General features: G+C 35.2%; 2 protein-coding genes across 5 annotated transcripts; one reads left to right on the top strand and one right to left on the bottom strand.

The window, feature by feature from the left end:
* Positions 1 to 11,668: 11,668 nt before the first annotated feature.
* On the bottom strand, positions 11,669 to 12,822 carry LOC140876323 (somatic embryogenesis receptor kinase 4-like). 3 transcript variants are annotated; one of them, XM_073280262.1, is made up of 2 exons: positions 12,198 to 12,822; positions 11,669 to 11,996 (listed from the first exon to the last, which is right to left on the bottom strand). In XM_073280262.1, the coding sequence occupies exons 1-2, from the start codon at positions 12,646 to 12,648 to the stop codon at positions 11,983 to 11,985; spliced, it is 465 nt and encodes a 154-aa protein (XP_073136363.1). In that variant the 5' UTR covers positions 12,649 to 12,822; the 3' UTR covers positions 11,669 to 11,982. The 3 variants fall into 3 exon arrangements, with proteins under 3 accessions (XP_073136363.1, XP_073136362.1, XP_073136361.1); XM_073280261.1 differs by having other exon boundaries at positions 11,669 to 11,948; XM_073280260.1 differs by having other exon boundaries at positions 11,669 to 11,943.
* Positions 12,823 to 18,622: 5,800 nt separating this feature from the next.
* On the top strand, positions 18,623 to 23,070 carry LOC140891653 (uncharacterized). Of its 2 annotated transcripts, none has more exons than XM_073300255.1 (12): positions 18,623 to 18,890; positions 19,115 to 19,216; positions 19,306 to 19,415; positions 19,500 to 19,565; positions 19,639 to 19,781; positions 19,993 to 20,035; positions 20,183 to 20,241; positions 20,705 to 20,809; positions 21,404 to 21,479; positions 22,415 to 22,527; positions 22,668 to 22,727; positions 22,808 to 23,070. In XM_073300255.1, exons 1-12 carry the CDS (start codon positions 18,836 to 18,838, stop codon positions 22,902 to 22,904), a joined length of 1,029 nt encoding a protein of 342 aa, XP_073156356.1. In that variant the 5' UTR covers positions 18,623 to 18,835; the 3' UTR covers positions 22,905 to 23,070. The 2 variants fall into 2 exon arrangements, with proteins under 2 accessions (XP_073156356.1, XP_073156362.1); XM_073300261.1 differs by lacking the exon at positions 18,623 to 18,890 and adding an exon at positions 18,895 to 19,031 and having other exon boundaries at positions 19,520 to 19,565.
* Positions 23,071 to 25,853: the final 2,783 nt, after the last annotated feature.

Below are 25,853 nucleotides of genomic sequence, written 5' to 3'. Positions count from 1 at the left end.
CATGACTTCTTTCAACAAAATTCCTATGTTTTCTAAAGAAGATTATGATGACTGGAAAATTCGCATGCAGGCACATCTTGCAGCACAGGACGATGATATGCTATATGTCATAACAGACGGTCCCATCAAAATCATGAAGGTCAACCCAGCTCTAACCGATGGTGCAGGACAAATGATTGAGAAACCAAGAGCTGAGTGGACTACTGAGGATAAAAAGAAGGCCAATCTTGACAATGTGGCCCAGGACATCCTATACAAAACACTGGACAAGAACATGTTCAGCAAAATCAAGTCATGCTCCACAGCAAAGGAGATTTGGGAGAAGCTCACTCAGCTGTGTGAAGGAAATGACCAGACTAAGGAAAACAAGCTCACCATGGCCATTCAAAAATATGACAATGCCAAAATGAAGCCAGGGGAAACCATAGCTGAATTTGATGAACGGTTCAGTAGTATCATTTGTGATCTTATTGCTTTAGGAAAAACTTATACTAACCGTGAAATTGCTGTGAAGGTTATGAGAGCTTTGCCCAAAGAATGGGAGATCAAGACAGTGGCCATGAGGGAGTCAAAAGACTTAAGCAAGGTTGAACTGCATGATCTCTTCGCAGATCTCAAAGCCTACGAGTTCGAGCTCAACATGAGGACAGAGGATGAACCATCTACCTCTCAACCAACCAAGGCCTTAACCTCAACGGTGATGCGTCCACCGGTCGAGGAAGCTCCAAAGAAATCAGCTGAGCAAATCAGCAACGAAGCCATGACACTCTTTGTCAAAAAATTTGGTAGATTTATGCGTAAAAAAAATTCTAAGTTTAAAAATTTTCATAAATCGGACCATACAGACGATGGTCCTACTTGTTTTAACTGTGGCAAGCTAGGCCACTTCATTGCAGATTGCACCAAGCCTAAGAGCAATGATCAGAAGCAATTCTTCGAAAGAAGAAGGGGCAAGGAGGACAAGAGGACGGTTAGAAAAGGAAGAGACCAAAGGGTTCTAGTAGCAGACGAAAGCAAAAGCAAGTGGGCTGAGTCTGACTCTGAAACCCCAATACCGGAAGCTCTTCAGATGACAGCGATGATGAAAAGGTGGAATGCCTTATGGCTGACATCGAAGAAGAAGCTGAGGAGGTATTTAACTTTGGTTCACTTGAATTTACTCACAGTGATCTAGTTACTGCTTTACACGAAATGGCTAATGAATACAAAGCATTATCCAAGGAATTCGAGGAGGTAAAGGCAGAAAGAGCTGACCTAAAAGATAAGTCAAGCGAATCAAGCTGCATGCAGCGAAAAGAGCTTGATGGTCTTAAGGTCAAGCTAAGTATGCTGGCTACTGAGAATGACACCTTGAAAAGAGTGTTCCAAGCAACCTTGACTGAGAACAAAAAACTACTTGAAACAATTAAGGCTTGGAATAAATCTTCTGTAACCATTGACAAGATTCAAGAAATCCAAAGACCGGCACATGATAAAACCGGTCTAGGGTTTGGAACAAATGAACAGTCTATGGAATCCTGTATTCAGTCAAGCCTGGACAAAGGCAATCTTAACAAAATAAGATTTGTCAGGTCCAGCACGATATATGAACACGATGAGTGCAGCTTTGAAAAAAATCAGAAAGTATCTAACGAACGAAGCTCTAAGCATAGAGGGCTGGGATATGTGGATCCCCAGATCTCTAATCAAAGAGGAACTTGGATTAAACCAAAACCTAATGAAAGAAGAAAGGGAAACCAATCTAATTTCAAAAGGTCATGGAATGAGTCTAACTACTCTAAGAGAAGATGGTCAAAGGAGAAGCCTTACCAGTACTTTAATTGCAGGCCAGTTCAAAAGAGGTACAGGCTAACTGATAAAGATCAAAAAGACAAGCAGCACACAGCAACCTCACAAGCACACACATTTACTGCCTATCGACCGCACAGATTTCTGGACACACACACGGGCAAACCTGTAAGGGTGTTCCAGGTGTGGGTCCCGAAAGGGCTAATCCAACCTGGACCCTACTAGATATGGATACCAAAAGTTCTTCACTTTTTGCAGGTACTAAAAGTCCAAACAGGCGAGAAGACCACTTCTATCAAGGACACTACCTGGTACTTAGATAGTGGTTGCTCACGGCACATGACAGGGAATCCAGAACTTCTAACGGAAGTGGTGTTGTGCAAAGGACCAAAGATTAGCTTTGGAGACAACTCCAAAGGTAAAACCGTGGGTAAGGGTAAGATTATCCATGGTAACATCATTATTAAAGATGTGTTGCTTGTTGACAAACTGTGCTATAATTTGATAAGTATCAGTCAACTATGTGACAATGATCATTCGGTCGAGTTTCACAAACACACTTGCATCATCAAAAATGACAAAGGTGAGACTCTTATGACCGGTGTAAGAGACCTAAACACCTACAAGGTAAACTGGTCCTGCTCACATATTTCTTCACCGACTTGTCTTACTGCTCATCATGATAAACATTGGTTGTGGAATAAGCGGTTAAATCATCTAAATTTTAAGTCCATTTCTAACTTGAGGAAGCATGATTTGGTTTCTGGTCTGCCTGAAGGAGATTTTATAAAAGACAAAGTTTGTCCTGCTTGTCAACTAGGAAAGCAGGTGAGAGAAACCTTTAAAAATAAAGGGTGTATGTCTTCTTCCAAATGCTTAGATTTACTTCACATGGACCTATTTGGTCCTATACCAGTAAGAAGCATAGGGGGAATGAGATATGCTCTTGTTGTTATAGATGACTTTTCTCGATTTACTTGGGTCATCTTTCTCTCTTCAAAAGATCAAACTGCACCTCACCTGATTAAGATTTTTAAACGCTTGCAAAATGAACAATCTACTGTGATAGATAGAATCAGGAGTGATAGAGGGACTGAATTTTTAAACACCACTCTTATGACTTATCTAGATGATCAGGGAATCAAGCATGAGTTGTCAGCTGCTAGATCCCCACAGCAAAATGGGGTGGCTGAAAGAAGGAACCGTACTTTAAAAGAAGCAGCCAGAACTATGATTGCTGATTCAAATGTTTCTCAAAGGCTTTGGGCAGAAGCAGTTAACACAGCTTGCTATACTCAAAACAGATCTATGATTAATAAACGATTTAACGAAACTCCATATGAGATCTGGAATGGCACAAAACCTGATATTTCATACTTCAAAATTTTTGGGTGCAAATGCTATCCATAACAATGGCAAAAATCATTTGACAGCCTTCGATGCCAAAGCAGACGAAGGAACGTTTATTGGTTACTCAGCCGTTAGCAGAGCTTATCGAGTGTTCAATCAAAGATCACTAACGGTCGAGGAAACCATTCATGTTGTTTTTGATGAATCTACTCTTTGTACAGAACAAACTCAAGGGAGCATAAATGATCTGAGTCATAGACTGGAAAACACAAATCTACAGGAAGAGAGTGACAGTGATCCATATCCTCCAAAGAAGGATGATCCAGCTCCCTCTACCGCGTGTGATCAAATAAGGCCAGAAGAGGATCCACCGGTTGATAACGATCCTCCTGCCAATGATGATCCAGTAAACGAGGACATTCATCAACCAATTGATGACAACCCTTTAGGGAATTATTTTAGGTGGAACAAAGATCATCCACCTGGGTTGGTCATAGGTGACCCTTCTGCTCCTCGAAAAACACGTGGTCAAATGATTAATGAATTCTTGCATGCAGCTTTCATATCTCAGGTAGAGCCCAAGAAGATAGATGAAGCTCTATTAGATGCCAGCTGGATTGAAGCTATGCAAGAAGAGTTGAATCAATTCACCCGCAACAATGTTTGGCATCTAGTTCCTCGACCGGAAAATCAAAATGTGATTGGAACTAGATGGGTGTTTCGTAACAAGCTCGATGAACATGGCACTGTTGTGCGTAACAAAGCTCGACTTGTTGCCCAAGGATTCAGACAAGAAGAAGGCATAGACTTTGAGGAATCCTTCGCGCCAGTTGCAAGACTAGAAGCAATCCGCATCTTTCTTGCCTATGCAGCTTTCAAGGACTTTAAAGTTTATCAAATGGATGTCAAGTCTGCATTCCTCAATGGTCTACTTCAAGAAGAGGTGTACGTTGAACAACCACCAGGTTTTGTCAACCCTACTCATCCTCAATATATCTATAAACTTGACAAAGCCCTCTATGGATTAAAATAAGCACCGCGTGCATGGTATGATACATTACTAAAATTTTTACTGGAACATGATTTCCAAATTGGAACGGTCGATAAGACCTTGTTTAAATTTGTAAAAGGTGATCATGTGTTACTAGTACAAATTTATGTTGATGACATTATATTTGGGTCAACTAACCCCAAGTTGTGCTCAAAGTTCTCTAAGATGATGCAGGAGAAATTTGAAATGAGCATGATGGGCGAGCTAAACTTCTTTCTTGGACTTCAAGTGAAGCAACTTGAAACTGGAATATTTATCAATCAATCCAAGTACGCCAAGGAATTGGTAAAAAAGTTTGGAATGGAACAATGCTCAACTGTATCTACCCCCATGAGTATATCAATCAAGCTTGATAAAGATGAAGGGGGGATCCCGGTCGAGGTAACCATGTATCGAGGCCTTATTGGCTCATTGCTTTATTTGACTGCCAGTCGACCGGATATCATGTATTAAGTTTGTTTATGTGCTAGATTTCAAGCAGCACCTAAGCAATCTCATTTCATTGCCGCCAAACGAATAATTAAATATATTAAAGGAACTACTAATGTGGGTCTTTGGTATCCCAAAGATTCAAATCTTAATCTTATTGGCTATTCAGATGCAGATTATGCAGGTTGTAGAATTGATCGCAAAAGTACAAGTGGCACATGTCAATTCCTTGGAGATAGACTAATTTCGTGGTCAAGTAAGAAGCAGACATCAATTGCTACCTCGACCGCCGAAGCAGAATACCTTGCTGCTGGCAGCGGTTGTGCTCAAATACTCTGGATTCAACAGCAGCTTAATGATTATGGAATCCGGTCGAGTGAAGCTTCAATCTACTGTGACAATACAAGTGCCATAGCCATCACTCACAATCCAGTGATGCACTCTAGGACAAAGCACATTGATGTCAGGCATCACTTTATCCGAGATCATGTCTTAAAGAAGGAAATCAGGCTGGAATACATCTCTACCGATCAGCAAGCAGCAGACATATTCACCAAGCCTCTACCGGACGCTAAGTTTTCATATTTTCGAAATATTCTTGGCTTAGTAGATCTATGTTAGTATGCATGTTTTTAGGGGGAATGATTGCTAGCATGACGTTAATAGCTTAGCTGTTACATTGCCATAAATATTGGCATATCATCCGCCTTTAACTAGTCCCTGACAGGCTCCGTACTAGCAGCTTTGTGCTTTGAACCAGATGGCATTAATTGGGCGCGGTGATTATACTCTTCAAAACTTTTTGAATTTCAAAAATACTTTTCATGACGTCACCCTATGGCCCATAGGTTCCTATAGATACTTCTTTACACTTGCATATCAACCTTTCACCGTTGCTAAAGCTTTCATATTGCATTAAAAGTTCTACTGTATTACTATCAAGCTTTTGCTTACTCTCTGCTCGAGTTATTATCTACAGAGATCATGTCGATCCAGAAGACTTGCCTTGCAATCAACTTTGATTCCGTTATTGAGGCAAACAACGCAGGAATCACTGAGGTCTTCACCATGCTTGAAGCCTCTGGTCTAAAGAAATTTCTGGAATGCAGCGCCATCTGCGATCTGCCTGTATTGAAGGAGTTCTTTGCAACCGCTCAAATCGAGCATGGGACTATCAAATGCTTGATCCGGACAGAGTCCTACTCCTTCAATCAAAAGTTCTTCGCCAGCACATTTGATCTGCCCTCCAGGGGTTTGACAAAATGCGCGGATCTTCCCGATGGTAACTGCTCATACTGGTTGAAGGAGTTCTCAACCACTGATGCTCCGATCAAACTTCCGGCTCAGAAGACATCTCTTAAAGCTCCATTCAGGCTTTTGACCAACATTGTGGCCAAGAATCTTCTTGCCAAGGCTGGATCATACGACAAGGTGACGATGGAGAAATTCCAATACATGGCTTGTATCGCCTCCAAAATCAACATCAACTGGTCAGACATACTGTTCAATACTTTATGTGAAATGATCAGGGGAAAAGGGCAATCCGAGGGATTTGCTCTGCAAATTTGCCACATCTTGAGCGTCCTCGGAGTGGACTTCTCCAAGACTGAGCCTCTGCATCCCACCAAATGGCTCAACAAGTCTACGATCTTCAAATTTCTGAACAAGAAAGAAATTGCGGTCGACACTCTGCCGTCAACCGCAAGTGTTGTTGCTATCACTCAACCGCCTTCAACAGTTCCGGTCGCGGCCAAACCAGTTCATACCAAGAAATCTGCCAAGCGTCAACTGATCATAGAGTCTGACTCTGAAGACAAATCACGAGAGAATGTGCCACTGATTCAAGCCTTCAGCAAGTCATCTCCTTCTGTCTCCAAAGCAGCTGTGTCATCCACGCCTGCAGGCGAGAAGAAGAGGCAGCACAAGAAGTTAAAGTCTCTTTCTGGACTTGCTCCTACCGTTCCAACACCAATTCTGCCAACGGTTGAGACTACTACCGCTGCTGCTACTACTGCTCCACGTCCTACCAAGGGTGTGATAATCAGGGAAGGTGCCTCATCAACTCCAAAGGTCACTCTCCCTGATCCCAAGGACAAAGGGAAAGGTGTGATGATCTACTCACCTAAGGCTCAACCAGCAGCCACTGTAGAGTTCAACTTGATCATCTCTCACGTTCTCCGCACTGTCAAGCGTCACCTACAGCGCTTTGACAGATGGCATCATTCCCGTACTCACTTGACACTTGCTCAAATATTTCCTAAATGGAAAGCTCTGAATGTCATTGAGCAGAAGATGCTTCTTTTTGCTGACACTGAAGACATCGTGGAGGCTCTGGGAAGAAGACAGCTCATCGACTTGAAGCTTCGAGGAAGCCTGCTATCTCTGCTGATTAATGAGCGTGTCAAGAACTTCAAATCCAAGAGTCCTACCGCCGCCGATGATTTTGTGATTTTGACTGGACTACAGGATAGTCTACGTCAAATCACTCAACTACTTCAGCACTTCCAAGCTCTTAACACCGTAAAGACGACAGCTTCAGCAGCTTGTTTACAGGCTTATGGACTGGAAGCACAGGTGATGATGAAGACTTTTCTTACCCAAGATCAGGGTGAAGAAGACGTCTCTGCTCTTACTCTTTCAGATGGGATTCTGACCGGTCTCATCACTGCTGACCTATTTCAGTCATCCGCTTTAGGATCGATTGTGGGAGCATCTTCATCGGTCGACCCCTCCTCAACCGCAGTCCAAGCAGTAAGTCAACCAGAAGCATCTGTGACTGCTCACTCATCTCCAGTAGCGACCGCTCACACCTCTCCCAGTCGTCCTCAAGATTCTTTTGAAGTGATTGAAAAAGAGATTCCTGTCACCTCTGTGACAGAGGCTCCTTGCAGTAGTGAAGCAGTAGTGCCCCCAACAGAGATACCAAGCACTATTGTATCACCTGCACATCCAGAACAGCCAGTGACTGACACTGACTCAGCACTTCAACCGTCTCCATCTACTGAAAAGTTTGTGGAAGATCTCATAATGGATGAACCGAGTGCTGATCCTGCTACTCCACCAACCATCTTGGCTGCAGTCGAGACTCTTACATCTCCAACTGTACCACTATTGGAAGGTCCATCAGCTAGCTCTCCAGCCAGATCACCAACACCACATCATCCTGAGCCTGGCCCGGTTTTACCAATGAATGACCCACAAAGTCAAATGCTTCAGACTGATGACTCATTAATTGAAGCCATGGCCGCAGCTCTGGATCACACTTTGATAAATAGGCTTCATGAGCTCATGCAAACAGTTCGATCCTTCTCTCAAGACATCACAAACTCATCCTTATCGGTTGACAATTCACGCCAGTCGATGATTCGGCATTTTGAGACCGTGTCTCAAGACCTTGCTCATTTGTCCAAAGAGATCACTGCCCATCATCGCACTCAAATCCAAACGCTCTCTACCGTCTCCGAACAAGTCTTCAGATCCAAAAACCGCCTTCATAGGCAGTTGAATGATCGGATGGACACTATGCAAGCTACTCTACTTGCTCAACTAGATGCAAAAATTGACACTATGCAAGCTTGCCTTGGCACTCAACTCACTGAGATCATTCTTCGACTCAACCAAGGTGATGCCAAAAAGGGGGAAGAAGAGCAACGTAGAGCAGCAGAGGCAAGAAGACGTGAAGAAGAATCCAGAAGAAAGGAAGAAGCCGACAGAAGAAGAAGAGAAGGCGATAGGTCAGGAGGAGCCAATTGGTTCAAAAAATGAACAAATTGTTTCTTCCTTACTTATCGCAGCTGCATCTCATTGTTGTCTTTCTTCAGTAGGTGTAATAAGAATGCTTATTGTAATTAATGAAATTCATTCTCTCAATGAAGTTCATTTTAATGCTTTCATATTGTTCTTGGAGCACTTAAGTTTTGTCATCACCAAAAAGGGGGAAATTGTTGAATCCGACATTTTGGTGATAACAAACAACAACTCATTGTATAGGAATGTGCTGCCAATCCTTTGTACTTCAGGAATCTACTACAACTCCTACCGCAACCGTCTAAACCATTCAAGATATCTTTCGGAAGCTTGTCAACCGCCTTTGTCTCTCGAACGGTTGCAGTCACAAGCCTATCGACTGGTTACTTAAACCAGCAGAAGATAAATCTCTCTACCGGAAGCTTATCAACCGCCTTTGTCTCTCGACCGATTGCAGTCACAAGCCTATTGACTGGTCATTCAAACCAGCAGAGGATCAGTCAACGGCTTATCAAGATATCTCAAGACAAATACTTGAGAAGAGACGTTCTTTGCAAAGATCTTTTATTAAAAGCAGAACCGGCGTATCAGAAGATTTGATTGACTCTTGCATCGAGACAACAGGTTGCACTAAAATGGCAAAAATGCAGAATGGCTACAGATAAAGCATTCGACCGTTTATACCAGTTTTGGACTTTGGAAGTTGTCTGCATTTAAAGAAGTGTACGATCTTCATGAAGAATCATCAATGCATTTATGAAGCATTAAATGTGCATTCAATGCAGCATCAGAACGTTCAAAATAAAGACGTTGGTGATTGACCTATATAAAGGGAAGATTGCTCAAAAAGTGAAAGAAAACAAGAAGGAGACAAGCAACTCAAAAATCTCAATCACTTGAAGTCCTCATCTAACATACTGAAGCAATACTTGAGCACACTTACAAGATCATTCACTTGCTGCTCAAATAAACCCTCGCCTACAGTTTACATATCTGATCTTCAAGGATCATCCTAGGGTTTTCAAGCCTTTCGACCGCTCTGCAGTTTGAAAAGCTCAACCGGACTATACTCATTATTGAAGAGACTTGAAGCTACTCTGAAAGCTTTCACCAGTCTGATAAGAACTGAGAATCTTATCTGTGTAAATCTAGGAGTTTCGGATTAGGCATTGGATAAGTCCTAAGTCTGAAGTGGGTGGATTACAAGACGTTGTAATAACCAAAGTCTTCTAGTGAATTCCTTCCTGAGTGGAAGAAGGGGAGACGTAGAAGGATTAAGCCTTCGAACTTCCATAAAATCGTGCCTTAATCTTTACTGCTATTTATCTTACATATTGCTCATACACTGTGTTCTAAACTTTGCATCACTAAAACCTCTGAACTATTTCCGCACTATTTAAGTTGTTCAAACCGTTTTAGAAGTTGAGAAACCAGATTAAGTGAACTAAACTTCACTTGATCATTTTGAAAAGATAGAAGAAAAGTTTCAGAGTGTATTCACACCCCCCCCCCTCTACCCTCTGAACCGATCCCAACAAAATAGTAGATGCACAAAATTTTAATTTTTTTTTATTTGAAAGAATGCATGATATACTTTTTTAAATGAATTACTTAAAGTTGAAGAGAGTCACATAAATAAATAATTAAAAAAACACATTAGTTATGTAGTATTAATGGAAAAAGAAATGCATGTAAATTCACAATTAAACTCACATATTTATATATGTAATAGAATAGATTAGATTAGATAAAGGTAAAATTGTTCACAAACAAAACTCATATATTTATAGTTATAAATAATATAGATTATAGTATTAGATTAGATATTAGAGATATATAATAGAGAAATTAAATCAAATAAGAAAAAAAACAATTTTTTTTAATTTGAAACAGTGCATATCAAATAAAAAAACAAGACCAAATAATAAATAGTAGATGTAAAAAATTTTAATTTTTTTTATTTGAAAGAGCATGTAAATATCAAATAAAAAAACAAGACCACATAATAAATAGTAGATGCACAAAATTTTAATTTTTTTTTTTTTGAAAGAGTGCATGATAAACTTTTTTAAATGAATTACTTAAATTTTTTTTATTTGAAAGAGTGCATGATACACTTTTTTAAATGAATTAATTAATTAGTTGAATAGAGTCACATAAATAATTGAAAAAAAATATTAATTATGTAGTATTAATTGAAAAGGGTAGACATGTAAATTCACAATTAAACTCGCATATTTATATATGTAATAGATTAAATGAATTACTTAAATTTTTTTATTTGAAAGAGTGCATGATACACATTTTTAAATGAATTACTTAATTAGTTGAATAGAGTCACATAAATAATTGAAAAAACACATTAATTATGTAGTATTAATTGAAAAAAAACATTAATTATGTAGTATTAATTGAAAAGGGTAGACATGTAAATTCACAATTAAACTCGCATATTTATATATGTAATAGTAGATTAAATGAATTACTTAAATTTTTTTATTTGAAAGAGTGCATGATACACTTTTTTAAATGAATTACTTAATTAGTTGAATAGAGTCACATAAATAATTGAAAAAACACATTAATTATGTAGTATTAATTGAAAAGGATAGACATGTAAATTTACAATTAAACTCACATATTTATATTTTTTTATTTGAAAGAGTGCATGATACACTTTTTTAAATGAATTACTTAATTAGTTGAATAGAGTCACATAAATAATTGAAAAAACACATTAATTATGTAGTATTAATTGAAAAGGATAAACATGTAAATTCACAATTAAACTCACATATTTATATAGATAATAATAATAATAAATATATGTAATAGATATATATAATCTAGCTCTTTCCTTTTTAGATTTGCAATACGAGTTAAAATTTCAAAATAGCCCTATCATTTCGGCTTAAACTTGTGAAACTATCCCTGAAGTATTTAACATGGTCAAGATATAACTTTGAAAGTATTACATGCCATTTTTGATTTTGTTTTAGAAATCTCACCTTTTACGTATGCCCCAAGAATATATTATATAATTATAGTGTCGTGTACTCGTGTACGTAATTTATATGTTATTATATTAGTTTGAAAATTTAATCCGTCCAACTACGGCTGTCTCACCTCATAAAATAAAATCATATAGCATGAATCCATTTTATAGAAAAGTATATTTTTAAAGTTGGGTTTTAGTTTTAAATTTATCTTTGAAATTATTTTCAGCTGTTGTATCCAAACTAACAAAAATACTTTTTGTTTGTTCCATGTTAATAAAATATCTAATAAAGTGTCGGCGATTAGTCAAAATTGGCCCAAAAAAGAGTTTATAATATTTTTACGTGGTTTCTTTCTAGCTCCGTATTACCATATATAATAAGTATATCATCCTCCACAAGTCTTGCGGCGTTGATTTTTTCAGGGCGGCGGCGCGTACTTGTTTCCGCCTCGTCCGATCCTATAAAAGCGGCGAGGCTAGTCACCATTTCCTCCACCATCACCTTGTCTCACCGTCGGGAACGTGGGTATGGCCATCGCCCAGACCATCCTCACCCAAGATCTCGCCGATGCATCAAAAACTGCTCTGCCGGACTCAGCTTTTTAGAGACATGAACCAATTAAAGCCAATATTCTTCTCACGCACAGAGACACAAAGAGAAGAGAAGAAAAGAAAAAAGGAGTCCACTTTTCAAACATCTTTAGTAGAAATTCAAACTTATAAGCAAATCAATTATTTCCAACTATCATAAAAATTCAAACTTTGTGTACCCCGATTCTACCGGAAACTTTTTTTGTAATTAAGTAACAATTTACTTAAAATTAGTACACGAACCTTGAAGAGTAGCCATGCCTCCAATTTCAGCCGGTATAGTTCCAGAAAAGTTATTAACATTGAGATAAAGATCGGTCAACTCAGTGAGATTAGCAATCTCCTTGGGTATCTCCCCCGACAAAGAATTGTAATGCAAATACAGACCCGACAAGCATTTAAGCTCCGCCACCGCCGGCGGCAGTTTCCCGGCGAGCCCTTTTCCTTGCAGGGAAATATTTGCCACCTTCCGGTGTTCATTACACGCAACTGCCTCAAACGCGCCGGAGCAGGGATCGCCGTCGGTGGTCCACGACGATAAGTACTTGTTCTCCGGGTCCAAAGAGTTCTTTATCTCCGTCAATGCTCTCAACTCCGCATTTCCACGAATGGGATTAATTTTCAAGGAAAAACATGTGAAAATGATCAAGAGAAGAGGACTCAAAACTGAATAACTTGATGAGCGAGTCTGCATCGATCTCGTAGTTGAAAGCAGAGGACTTTTCTTGGTTTGATCTGATTCAATTAGGCTGATATCTCAATCTCATAGTACTGTTGAAAATGTAAGATTTGGAATTGAATGCAAAGTAGTGTTGTTGAGAGGAGTATAAAGAAAGAAAGACAGAATAGTGTGGAGTTAGGCGACAAGGGTGGGAAAAGGTTGTCAGAGTGTACGACTTTGGAGCGTATTTACTTGCTTACACTTACACATGCATGCATATTAGGAATTTTGGGGAACCCATTCCATTTTCTTCTTTCTTTAATTTATACCTTTGTTTTTCTTTAATTTAATTTAAGCCTTTTTAATGCTCCAATTATATTTCAAAAATCAAAATGTTTCTCTCTATTATTGTTTTTATATTATTAATTGATATATCATAAATAGGATTTATTAATTAAAAATGCATTTCTGTGCATGTTTCCAAATAATGGAAAAATTAAAGTTGTAAAGATGAAATATGATTAGCGTGTAAAGATACTAGTTATGCCAGTCCCACAAGAACGGAAAAGCTTTTAATCCAAATATAAATTTAAAAGTACAATTCTTTTGAATCTATAGCACGAGAATGCTGCAAAATATGTATTTGTATTGATTCTCATAAAATGATAATTGTATCAAATGATTTTTCAAGTTGTAATTATTTGACACAAAAAAATATCCAACTTTTTATCAATATATAATCAATTGGAGTATATATAATCAATATTTAAATACGTTTAACGAAATAAAATATAAAATAGTATAACCGCATTATCTTTTCTTGAAAAAAAAAAAACTCCAAACGCCCGGGAAAAAAAGTGGAAAAAAAATCTCCAAGACGTGCTTCAAGAACATCTCCAAGAAGTAAAAATTACAGAGAAACAAGAAATGCCGTCTCCGTCGGAAATAATCCATATTAGATTTAAAGTACGCAACATGATCATGTCGACTCATGATCCCGACGAAGGAGCGAACAGGATTCTCCATGCGATGCAGGTCATGAAAAAAAGTGATGTGAAGGGTGAAGTTGCACAGTGTGTTCTTGGACACTGTTGCGAGCAGAAACTTTATCAACGCTATTACGCGTTGGTGGTTCAAGCAATGATAAAAATGGATCGCGATTATAAATGCTATTTCCAAGAAAGTGTCCCCATCTTGTGCGCGGAGATGGAAAATTGGCCCAAAAGTAAGATTATAATCTTCGGATATCTTTGCGCGGGTTTACTCGTGGGTGACGCCCTAAAATGGGAGCAGTTCCTTGAGATTGAGAATACATATGGTACTTTTGTCAACACCGTAAAACAGGTACGTTACAAATAGTAATTTGATTTATTTATAATAAAATCTGACATTTCTTTGTATTTTTTCAGAATGTGGTTCTGGAGATCGGGGAAGAAGCTGCAATGGCTAAGTTTGTGGATTTTCATTATGGAGATGGTGGCGATCGATTTTAGAATGATGAAAATTCTTCTGACAAATCCAGGGGACAGGTAAGTACGTACATCCTTTTTTCTTTTTTCTTTTTGGAACTTAGAAGTTATAATCACAATGTTTGAATGAAGAATTAGAATAGATTCTGTGTTCTTTCTTGTGCACTTGAACCCCTTTTATTGTATTATCTTTAATGGATGAAGATTTCTGTGTCACGGTCTCACTGAAATGGTTCGTCTACTTTGCAGCTGGATAATAATGCAAGTCTTGTGATTTTCCTTTATTTGGGATGCAATCACACGTTATCATGAAATTTTTTAAAGTGTGATGTTACTGTTCTATGACACTATGAATTTTCGGCTACACTCCTCTTAGTCTGTAATTTTCTTCTAAGATTTTTGTCGGCTAAACTTTTAATTAAAAAATAATTGTTCAAGTAATTTATTGGCGTGATATTTTGAGTGATTGAGCATTGTGAAGGTAAGTCAGATCTCTCATGAAATTAGGTTTATGGAGTTCAGTAAAAATCTCAAACAATCTTTTTTTGGTTTCTCTTTATTAAACAATCAATGCATATTTGGCTAGATACTGGATAATGCCAGGTGTTATGGCTTCCATGCATTTAAAAGTTGTGGGACTTCAATGGTATCTGTTTCATGAAAATTAAAAGAAAAATATTGGTTACTTGCTAGTTTTGGGTTATGAGTGATTGTGATTTAGGGGTGCGTTGGGGTCATGACACCCTATTCCAACTTACAATTAGTAGAATATGACGCCAACTTCCCTAAAAGGCATCTCCACCTAAAGTCATTATTGTTATACATGCCTATTAATATACCATTGATCTTTTGCGTATGAGAAGGGATTCTTTTTTAATGTGTAACATTCTTAGTATGCACGCCAGATCATATTTTTTAGTCGGTTGAATTAAAAAAGTTGCATTTTGATGCTTATCTTTGCAATGGGAACTACTGATTTTGTGTCTTATTTGGACATGTAGGGAAAAAGTGGGAGTACACAACATAAACCTGTTGAACTGTGGCTTTCTGAATGATCAAGAGAAGGGAAGGGCTCAAAATCAGAGGAATTTTATTGAACAAAGTTTATGATACACAAAAGTTTATGATACATTGCTTTTCTCCCGTGTACTACTGCTTTTCTTTCTTTTTTTTTTTTAACAAAGTTTATGATACATTGCTTTTTTGGTGTGAAAAAAAAAAGTAAGATCAAGTAAAACTAGAGCAATGTGTATGATATAGTTGTGCAGAAAAAGTATAATTACATGAGGAAGAGAAAAAACACTAACGCAATACCCTGAGGAATGCTTTATAATCCTATGGACCGTACGTATAATTCTTAATTTGTGACAAGTAAAAATCTTCAGGCCTAGACAAGTCTGACAAGTCTCATCTCATATCACAATTTATTAGGATATACAGCATAAGATTGAAACATATAAGACGACTAGAAGAGATAAAGATAAGAACTGAAATGGATACTATCTCTTGATCTAAGAAAATTGTGCTTTCTGTCACTAATTTTGGAGCAGTTTTTACCCAACAAAGAAAATATATATTATTTATTTCAAAAGTATCGTTTTTTAAATTAAACTTTATAAAGGTATGAAGAAATATTATGTGATACATTTTGAATTGCATGATAAGTATTATATTTAATGTAATATATATTGTGTAATATATGATAATTTGAGTGGAAAATATTGTTTTTTTATTTTAAAAATATATATATATATTTTACTTATCAAATCGATTCATTACATATAAAGAATTATAGGATCGTTGCACAAGTATCTCGTGTGTATATACATACACACATAGTGTATGTGAATTGATTAGTGGAAAAATTGACTAACATCATGACGAATGATTCTTTGTTTTTACTCACTGGTGTGATACATTGATATATGATGTATAATAGTTAAATTATTGACTAGGCTTAGGTGATACAAATTGTCATATATGATCTATACGTCATTTTTGATAAATAATATTAAATAAATATTGTAACTCTCCCAAAACAGCTCAATTATCTTACCACTTAAGTTATGATAAGGGGAGAATAATATATGAACTGGGTAGTGGTTTCATACATGCAATCTAGTAACTTTTTTTGTTCTTGACTTGCTCAGATGAATAAAACTGAACTAAATTTCAAATAGCTCAAAAATAAATTAATTAAAAGTGTCTTGTAGTCAAAAAAATTAGAGACTTTAAAACCTCAATAGAAATAGGATTGTTTACAATAATATTATTAATAATAAGAATAACAATAAAGTAATGAGATTTTAAAATGTTATCCAAATCTTATCATATCTAAAAGATTTAATGAGAGTTTTACCGAAAGAAGGACACTTTCTTTCCCATTTCAAAGTTTTACCTTGTATTCTATTAATAGATAGACCAAGAGCCAAAATCAGTAGTGAATTGATCTTTCCAGGCATGGATCTTCCCAAGAAATTTGTTCTTCGATCGATGGATCATCTTCACGACTCAATATTGATTGGTATTCTGGTAAAACTTCCCCTAAAATCAGTCATCACATGCAAGCTTGTTTGCAAATCGTGGTATCAACTCATCTCCGATTCAAATTTCGGCCACGCCTATAATTCTGTGGAGCGCAGTCTGTATTGGGATTCAAGATCTGATGAGATCTGTCTTATTGAAACAGGAAAGGAAAAGGAAGTTGTTGAAACATCCTTGAACGTGAAACGACGCCTTCCCACAAGCAAAGACCAGATGCTGGGAATAGTTGGCTCCTGCAACGGCCTGTTATGCTTCCGGGTAGAAACCCGATTACCAGAAGATAGATTTGAAGCAACGGTTTGCGTATACAACCCATTAACGTGCGAATACATAGAGATTCTGGAAACATGCGTACTGTATGATGAACCAGTTAGCTTGAAAATCTTATTAAAATTTAGGTTATCTAAAGATCAACTAAATTATGAATGATCGAATAAAATTAAATATAGCTTAAATGGTCAAAGCTTCCGACCTACCGTCTTTGAAAAACATACAAATCGCAAATCGTATATGTGGGTAGGATCATGTAAACTTAATCAACTAATTAGTATAATAAATCGACTTACCTCTTGCACAATATCTCGAAGTCTTGAACAATTTTTCAATAGAAGAGATGCTAAATGTTGAGGGTTAAAAAAATTGAGACAAGAAAATAAATTAACTACTTTGACGGCTGATGAAGGAATATGTCAATACTCAATAGGGTGAAATTCGGTTATATTTTAGAAGTTAATTTAGGTTAATATTTATTTTAAATGGATATAAAGATTTTAAAAAGCAAGAATGACTTGTCTTTTGTATCCAGTTTTCCGTAAGTCTTAATTTAATTTTAATTAAACTCATGAGCATATATAATTTAAAAACTAACTATTTAATTATGCGGTGCGGCCGGTGCGGTTTTTCAATAAAATTACCACCACACCATATTATGCGGTGCGGTTTGACCTTTTTTTTTCCAACCACGGTTTCGACCATAAAATTGAATATGACGGTGTGATGCGGTTCGATTCGGTCGGTTTAGACGGTTTTTGATTAAATTTGATCAGCCCTAATGTTATTTATCAAAACTTTTTTTTTTATATGGACAATTTTTTATTGATTCATCTTTTCAGTTTTTAATTAGTACTTGATGTTTTGCTCCATATAGCTAGCTCGATATTAAGCTTCCATTTAAATGAGTCCGAATTCAATACTATTTTGAGTTGATCCTGATTATATATCAATTTTGAAATTCAAACTAGGCTCGAATTAATTTAATAAAATTTTCATAATCAGTCAAAGATTAATTAATTTGGGCGTTTGGCTACGGTTCTTTCAGAGCATGCATCAAATTTGTTCGAAAAATCTAAATTACAAATATTTTATTGGGAATGTTCACTTCCAATTCTTTTTTAAAAATAAAGTAGAACATACCATACGAAACATTACCTGCTACCACGAATTTATAATAAGGTTTATGATCTCGAACACAAGTTACATAGTTAATAGGGTGATTTTTGTAAACCGCTCTACGCGTTTGAACCGAATTGCACATTTATTAATGTCAATCGTACGACATCACATACATCGTAATTCGTAAGTCAACAAAACACAATTATAATATGATATATTATTATAAAAATGAATAGAACAAAACATGAAACTAAATAAAAATTGTATAAAAAATATATTTATTATAAAATAATAAAAAATATACTAAAAAAATCATAGGCTTTAAAACATAAACATAGAACTGTATAAAAAATATATTTATTATATTTAATAAAAAATATATTTATTAATTCTTTTAAATTTGGTGGGATATGAAAGTAAGATTTTGTTTGTTTAATCTCCTCGAAATTTTTTGTTTTGTTGCATTCATGTCATGTACGTGTCCTAAAACATAGATAAATTGTGGTGTTTGTAAATTTAATGTGAATTTGCTTCGGAAGTTGTTATATTATTTGTGATCGAAACCATCATGAATTGTGTCCCTTTATTGTATGCATGTAGTTGACTTGTGATTGCTAATGCCAGGACGGAAAATTGGGAAGTTAATTTTGTTGCTTATAAGCTGTAGCTAGTTGTCAGTTGCCAAATCAGGGAAATTATTTTATACTATATCAGCATCAGACTTATGATATTTTTCATGTTTTTCTTTTGTATCGGCCAGATAATCTAGTTTATGCATTTAGTTGTGTAATTGAGGCTTTCTTAGTAGGACCCAGATGCGGTCTGGCTTCCTTCAAGTGGTTGTTCTCGTAGCTTCTTTCAAGGGAATTGGTTTGTTTATGTGCTCCTTGAATTATTTTCTGATAAGTTTAAGGAGGCCTTCGGAGAAATTCTTTTCACCCTTTTCCCTTTCCATTCCTTTTATTTCGATGTTTTACCTTATATGTTTTTGTTTCATGGAACTAGTTCCAGGTTTAATTTTTGTTTTATTTTTCTGTATCAAATAACAGTATTTCTCTATTTATTTCTACCAATGACAAGACTAGCGTATGCAGGTGATAAAAGTACTTCTGCAGAATTTGGAAATGACCAAGAGACAATGATTTTCAAAGATCAACTGGAATCTAGTGACCAGATTCCGTACATCCCTATACCCAGTAATCTTCCTCTATGCCTCCGCTTCATTATTGTTTGCTTGGTAACTGCTGTTATGATCTTCTGGGATTCAATTTGTTTCTTTCTTCAGATACAGAGGTAATTGATCGAATCAAAATTCAAACCGAGCAGAGGTATCCTACACCAGGAGAACCCACATGTGTTGTATGTGGGAAATACGGGGAGTATATATGCAATGAGGTGGAATTCTGAAGTCTTACTTTTGCTTCATATTAATTTTGTTATTTGACATTTTATTTTTCCTTTTGTATTGTAATGGTGTAGACTGATGATGATGTATGCAGCATGGAATGCAAAGCCGAACTTCTTAGAAGCATTGAACTCGACCAGGTACTTATTTTGCTCCGGTGCTTACAGATATTTTTTTATCCATCTTATTCCCACTTGAAATGTGTTTTAACAGGATCCCTCTAATGAACAACTCCATGTTGAATTATTTTCTGCTCGTGGAGGTACATTTGAAGTACCTGAATCTGGTGGAGACAAATGGGATCACGATCGGAATCATTGGTCTAAGAAGAGATCCAGTCTTTGTACTTATGAATGGTACGTTTTAACCATTTATTAATTATTAGCAGAATTCATTTAAAGCTTTAAGCGCATAATGACATTTGATTTATCAAGCGTAAGAAGATGGTTGTATGTGTGTTCTCAGTTTCCTCTTATTATTGTGTGGATGATGCCATCAGTGTGATCTCTTGAATGATGATGAAGTATGTTTTGGCGTTTGTTTCTGAATGTTGTTTGTCTATTGCAGTTGGAAATGTCAAAAGCCTGGGCATCTTGCAGAAGATTGTTTGGTGAATCCATCTCATTTCGGATCCAGATCATTTGACAGATCGTTTAAACATGATATTTAAAAAAACAGTTCTATAACAAGAGTATTATTCATTCCTTTTTGTTCCACGAATATTTAGTTATAATAATTTTTACGTTCTTCTTAACAGGCACTTGTTCAACACAAATTCAATTCAATACCAAGAGATCTTCTTGATTTATACAAAAGGTCCCTCGGTGGCATATCTTTCTTTCTTTTTGTACATAAGCTCTCAAGTCTATGTTCTACTTTGATTTCATTTTATTGAGATAGCCTGCAGATGCAGAATGATAGCCTCTAATTAGAACATAGCTAGACATTTTGCTTTCTTTGATGTACAAGTACATTGACAACATGTGTATATTGTGTGCTAAAAACCACATGATATTGTCATGATAGAAAGGGCTTACTTGAAGCTTAAAAGTTCTACTGATGAAATCTGGGGCGACTTTGCGGTGGGATTGTGAAAGTACTGTGGGATGAAATTTTTTGAACCATTTGTTTTAGTGCCTAAATACAGCTTGATTAATTTACTTTTACATATGGGATTTATTGAGTGGTGTCATGACAAAACATATGGGATTTATATGAGTGGTGAAATGACAAAAATCAGGCATGATGTTATCTCATTCTGATCTTTCTGTCTCTGCAGATGCAGCCAAATTGGAAAAAACTTCTTGGCTGCTAAGTGCAACTCATGTTGTAGATCAGCAACCCTAGCTGCATGCCTATTCTGCGACAATAACTTTTGTGACAGGTAATAGAATACTGTTGTTTAAATTCCCTTTGCTATTCAAAATAATAAATCAGATTGCTTTTGCAATTTATTTTGGTGGTTGTCCTTTGTTCAGCTGACTTACAAATTGTTTTTCAAAGTCTAAAAGATACTTTAGAAAATACAAGCTGCATTAGTGGCATCTTGTCTAATTGACTGATTCCTATAGCCTCAACTGATTTTATTACTTATTTTTCCCTTTTAGCTGCTGTTCGCATGTTGATTGTTCAATGGTTTTGGTTCATGGTAAAAGAAAATAAATTCTTCTAGATTTAATAAATATTTGCTGATGCAGTTCAATAGTATTGTTGATGAAAGAATTATAATTTTTGTGTTTCGTTCGAAAGGAACTAGAAAATTTTACGCATTGTTAGAAAGTTGAATCAAGATGGAATGCAAATTAGGTAGCTCTTCCAGATGCAAAATAATGTCTGCATATTTTTCTATGGATCAGCATGCTTTCGGTAATGGGAATGTATTGTTTAAATGATACCATCATTTTTTCTCATTTTCATTTTCATTTTGTCTTGTCACACTTTGAATTTGGTCAATAGCTGATCACATGAACATCTACAGTGCAGGCCACTTGAGCGAACATATTAGGGACCATCCATCCCACAAACAATACTACTCATATAAACTCAAGCGTCTGGTAAAATTATCTTACAAGCATTCTCAGCTTTTAGTGGCCTTACAGGTTTCTGGTTAGGATTTTTCTTATGAAGAAATCAGATTATTATATTTTGAATGTGATTACTTGGTGCAAAGGAGGATGGTTTGTGCTGACAGTGTGTGTGTGGTTGTCGACTCTTCTTCATTTTAAAATTTTTCTTTTCATGTCCTCTACTTTGTTCATTATGATTTGTATGTGACATTTGCAGACAATTTTTTTTCTTTTTACTTGTATGAAGATCCTATTATGGTGCAATAATGATGTGTATTTGGTTTTGTTTGTTTGAATATATTTTTCACTGTATGTGTTGGTCTAATGATTTCAGGGTGAATTAAGAAGTTAAAATATAATTGTAGAGTTGTTGTAAGGAGTGGTGAACCATTCAACTGAAAATGCTGATGTGTGTGGAATGTGAAATCGGGCTTGGATTTATTTACGTGAGGAAAAAAGTTGACAATAAGGTGAAATTTCATTTTCATTTCTGGGTGTTTGAAAATGTCTCTGGGGAAGGGAACCAAAAATTTCCATCTTTTTCAGCTTATAGAAACAGAACGTACAAGGGGTATTGATGGAGTATTTGAATGGTTGACCATCTGGTCAGTGTTTCAATTGTCAATTATTCATTTCTGAGTCGTCCAGTCGTCGTTGAAGGTTGTTTGTCTTACTTGCAAGCCTACTTAAATGTGATATTTTTTTGTTTGCTAGCAGTTTGTATGCAGCTCAATTAGTTGAATTGTTCACCCACCCATGTTAATTTTTGAAATGATGAAAAAAATTTAGAAAGGTTGTTTCTCATTTGGTATGATGCTTTGGTCCATCTTGCTAAATTTACTTCCAAAACAATTAAATTTTTTCCACTTAATTTCTTTTTGACTTTTTGAGTACTTGAATGACGAGCATTTTATGTGATATAGGTCAAATGCTGTAAAGCAACATGCAGGGTGACTGACATCAGAGATATTTTAGTTTGTCATTACTGTGTTAACAAGGCGTATGATAAATTTTATGATGTCTACACCGCAACATGGTAAGTTATTACCAATTCGGCATCCGGTTTTGTTCGGGTTTTAAGATATAATTTCTTCTTTCCCAGGAACGGGAAAGTTTTATTTTCTTTTCCCTCAAATTGCTAAATCTATAACTCTTGCTCTGAACATTTGTTTTCAGGAAAGGATCTGGACTTTCAATAATTCAAAATTCAATATGCTGTGAAGATCACTTTGAATGGTGAGTGGCAGTGTTACTAAATCATGGTTATTTTTATACCTTCGAATTTCCATTCACTCATGGTTTTAGCAATGGGCCAGGCACCGGATGAACTGTTCGAGTGCAAATGTAGAAAACAAGGCCTATATTGTGAAGAGCAAACAAGGTCTGATGCAGATGAGTGACTTTATCTTTTGAAAGTATGTGAAAATATTGTTTTATGACCTAGGCATTGCCAATCCATCTAATGAAAAATAATAAAGCATCATGTATTAAGAAATATTTCACTTTGCCCGTACTAATACAGAAAATATATACCTCATGTCTCCATTATTTAATTTATTTTTCATGGTTTGAATTGAAACTCCACAAGTGTGTGATTATTGGATATGTCGTTTTTCTTAAATTCTCTTCATGTTCCCACGTAATTTCTCTGCAGCTTCTTTGAACTTTGAGAGCAAGGGGAAAGAAACAGCGTAGTCTCACTGTTGGGGGTGGTGTTTTGGGTATTTTTAGAAAAAAAAATATGAAAAATATTTGGTTTTATTCTGGGTATATTTTTAGAAATATATCGCAGGATCTGGAAATATATCATGATATAGATTATTTTTTTCTTGCTTTCTATAGATGTCATATTATCATTCAAAAATATAGATAGGATATTCTTACGTCATATTATCATTCAAAAATATAGATAGGATATTCTTAAGTTTTAAATTTTAAAATATAGCATAAATAAATAAACATTAGTCTTTAAAATAAAAATCATTAAAAAGATGAAGAAAAGAAATAGAGTAAAGTATCCTACGTTTATGCAAGACCAGGAGTAAAAGAAATTTCAATAAAATATAGTTAACCATTGTATGTTGTAAAATAGATTAAAGTCTATGTCTGACATAAAAAATAAATCCAAAATGACAAAATTTGGGTTTTTTTTGGAAACAGGAAATATTTGTGAGGAAATAAAGAAAAAAGGATATCCAACGTTTTTTTTTATTATAAAAAAACCATATCCTATGATTTATATACTAATCTATACTATATTGCTATATTATTAAAACATGAACCCCTTTAAATACTTTCTTGTAAGGTTATCATAGGTATTTTGATTAAAGTAAAAAACTCTCTCAAAAACTTTCCAAAATTTTAAAATTAGTATTTTTGAATTTTTTTAGTGATTACATCACTCATAATATTAAACATTATTATAATAAAAATCATAAAATTAAAAATAAATTTTTTATCATATTCTAATTAATTATTAAAAAATTAATAAAATAATTCCTGAAAACTTTTAATTTTATTAAAATCTACTGCATTTTATATATTATTTAAAAAAAATTAATATATACTATCAACTCATGCACGAAATAATCTACATGCATAGATTTTTAATCTGATTAATTACAATAAATTTTTTACTTAGTTTTAGAATCTAACAGAATAGGTTTTTAGAATAAAATAGTATTCTTTTAAAAAATAAAAAGTGAACAGGTATAGCCGTGCATTCATTCTTTGAAGTTTCAATAAAGCTTCGACAGTCCAATTGTATACGGTCAAACATGGTGTGGTGGCATGGTGATTTGTCATTTTCCTTTCTTTGTCTCAGTTTTTTAAAATTATTATTTAAAATTGCAATGTAGTTCTTCTATAATTTTTTTCATTTACGATATATTAATCCTATAAAAATATAATGAATTGAAATTACACTATGACACTCCCTTTATTAATTAATTAATTATTACACAATCAATAGATTTAAGAGTTTACATATAAATCCGTAAAACCATCTAAAACGAGATCTACTATAAAAAAATATCACAACATTTTCTAAAATTAAATATAAATATTTAACTAGAGCTTCACCATATCGGAGATATATACAAGCTAATTCAATCAAGCTTTTAACAAAATTAATTAAAAAAAAAATTTCAACATCACCTATGATATGAAAGTTCACTAAAATGATGAACATTTCAAAATTTTTTTACGATGGCTTTATTGAAACACGAAAGCATGTATACGTATGGTTGTACTTTATCGTTTTTTAATATCTGGATTTTAACGTCTAATTTGTTGATCATATTTTTGATATCACTCTAATAAAATAATAATTCTTTTAAAAAATTATATATTATCCAAACAATAATTTTAGAAACAACAATAAAATAATTAAAATTGTAAAAATAAGAGACTTTAAAACCTCAATAGAAATATGATTGTGTTACAATAATAATAATAAAATAATGACAAAGCAATGAGATCTTTACCTAAAATATGTCGTATATAAAAAGGAAATAAATTATTATTATTTAGAAAAAAAAAAGAAAAATAAAATGTATTATCATCATATCTCTAAGATTTAAATATAAAGATTTAATGAGAGTTATATTGAAATAAGGAAGTTGCCATCTCAACCTCAAAGTCTAGTTACCTTTTATTAAATATTAATATTAATATAGATAGGGTGAGCTAAATCAATCAATTCATCTTTTTCTTCGATCGATGGATCATCTTCACGACTCAATATTGATTGGTATTCTGGTAAAACTTCCCCTAAAATCAGTCATCACATGCAAGCTTGTTTGCAAATCGTGGTATCATATCATCTCCGACCCGTATTTCGCCCACGCCTATAATTCTTTGGAGCCCTTTAAATGCAGTCTGTATTTGGATTCAAGATCTGATGAGATCTGTCTTATTGAAACTGGAAAGGAAAAGGAAGTTGTTGAAACATCCTTGAACGTGAAACGACGCCTTTCCACAAGCAAAGACCAGATGCTGGAAATAGTTGGCTCGTGCAATGGCCTGTTATGCTTCCTGGTTTAAACCCGATTACCAGACGATAGATATAAAGAAAAGGTTTGCGTATACAACCCTTTAACGTGTGATTACATAGAGATTCTGGAAACATGCTTAGTGTATAAAAGAAAATTTTGGGATTATGGCACGAAATTTGGATTTGGTTGCTGCAAGTATACGGGCCAGTGCAAGGTTTTCAGCTTCATGCCAGAAAGGGATAGAATTATCTTTGGATCAAGAATTCAAGGACAGGTTTTCACTGTGGGAGTTGATAGTAGATGGAGGGAGCACGAAATTGATGACTACTGCAAAATCTATTCCACACGTTGCAAATATCCTGTTGTC

The sequence above is a fragment of the Henckelia pumila genome, chromosome 1, assembly GCF_033568475.1.
Source record: "Henckelia pumila isolate YLH828 chromosome 1, ASM3356847v2, whole genome shotgun sequence".
In the NCBI taxonomy this organism is placed as follows: Eukaryota; Viridiplantae; Streptophyta; class Magnoliopsida; order Lamiales; family Gesneriaceae; genus Henckelia; species Henckelia pumila.
This window is presented reverse-complemented; position numbering and strand designations above follow the sequence as displayed.

Bases quoted from the DNA above. Each gene is read 5' to 3' on its own strand.
- LOC140876323 (XM_073280260.1), bottom strand. From the start codon at position 12,648: ATGCAGACTCGCTCATCAAGTTATTCAGTTTTGAGTCCTCTTCTCTTG. The intron at 11,944-12,197 runs GTTCGTGTACTA...CCGGCAGAGCAG, and splicing joins AGGCATGGCTACTCTTCAAG to TTTTTGATGCATCGGCGAGA.
- LOC140891653 (XM_073300255.1), top strand. From the start codon at position 18,836: ATGCGGTCTGGCTTCCTTCAAGTGGTTGTTCTCGTAGCTTCTTTCAAG. The intron at 19,416-19,499 runs GTGGAATTCTGA...GTAATGGTGTAG, and splicing joins GGGAGTATATATGCAATGAG to ACTGATGATGATGTATGCAG. The intron at 19,782-19,992 runs GTACGTTTTAAC...TGTCTATTGCAG, and splicing joins AGTCTTTGTACTTATGAATG to TTGGAAATGTCAAAAGCCTG.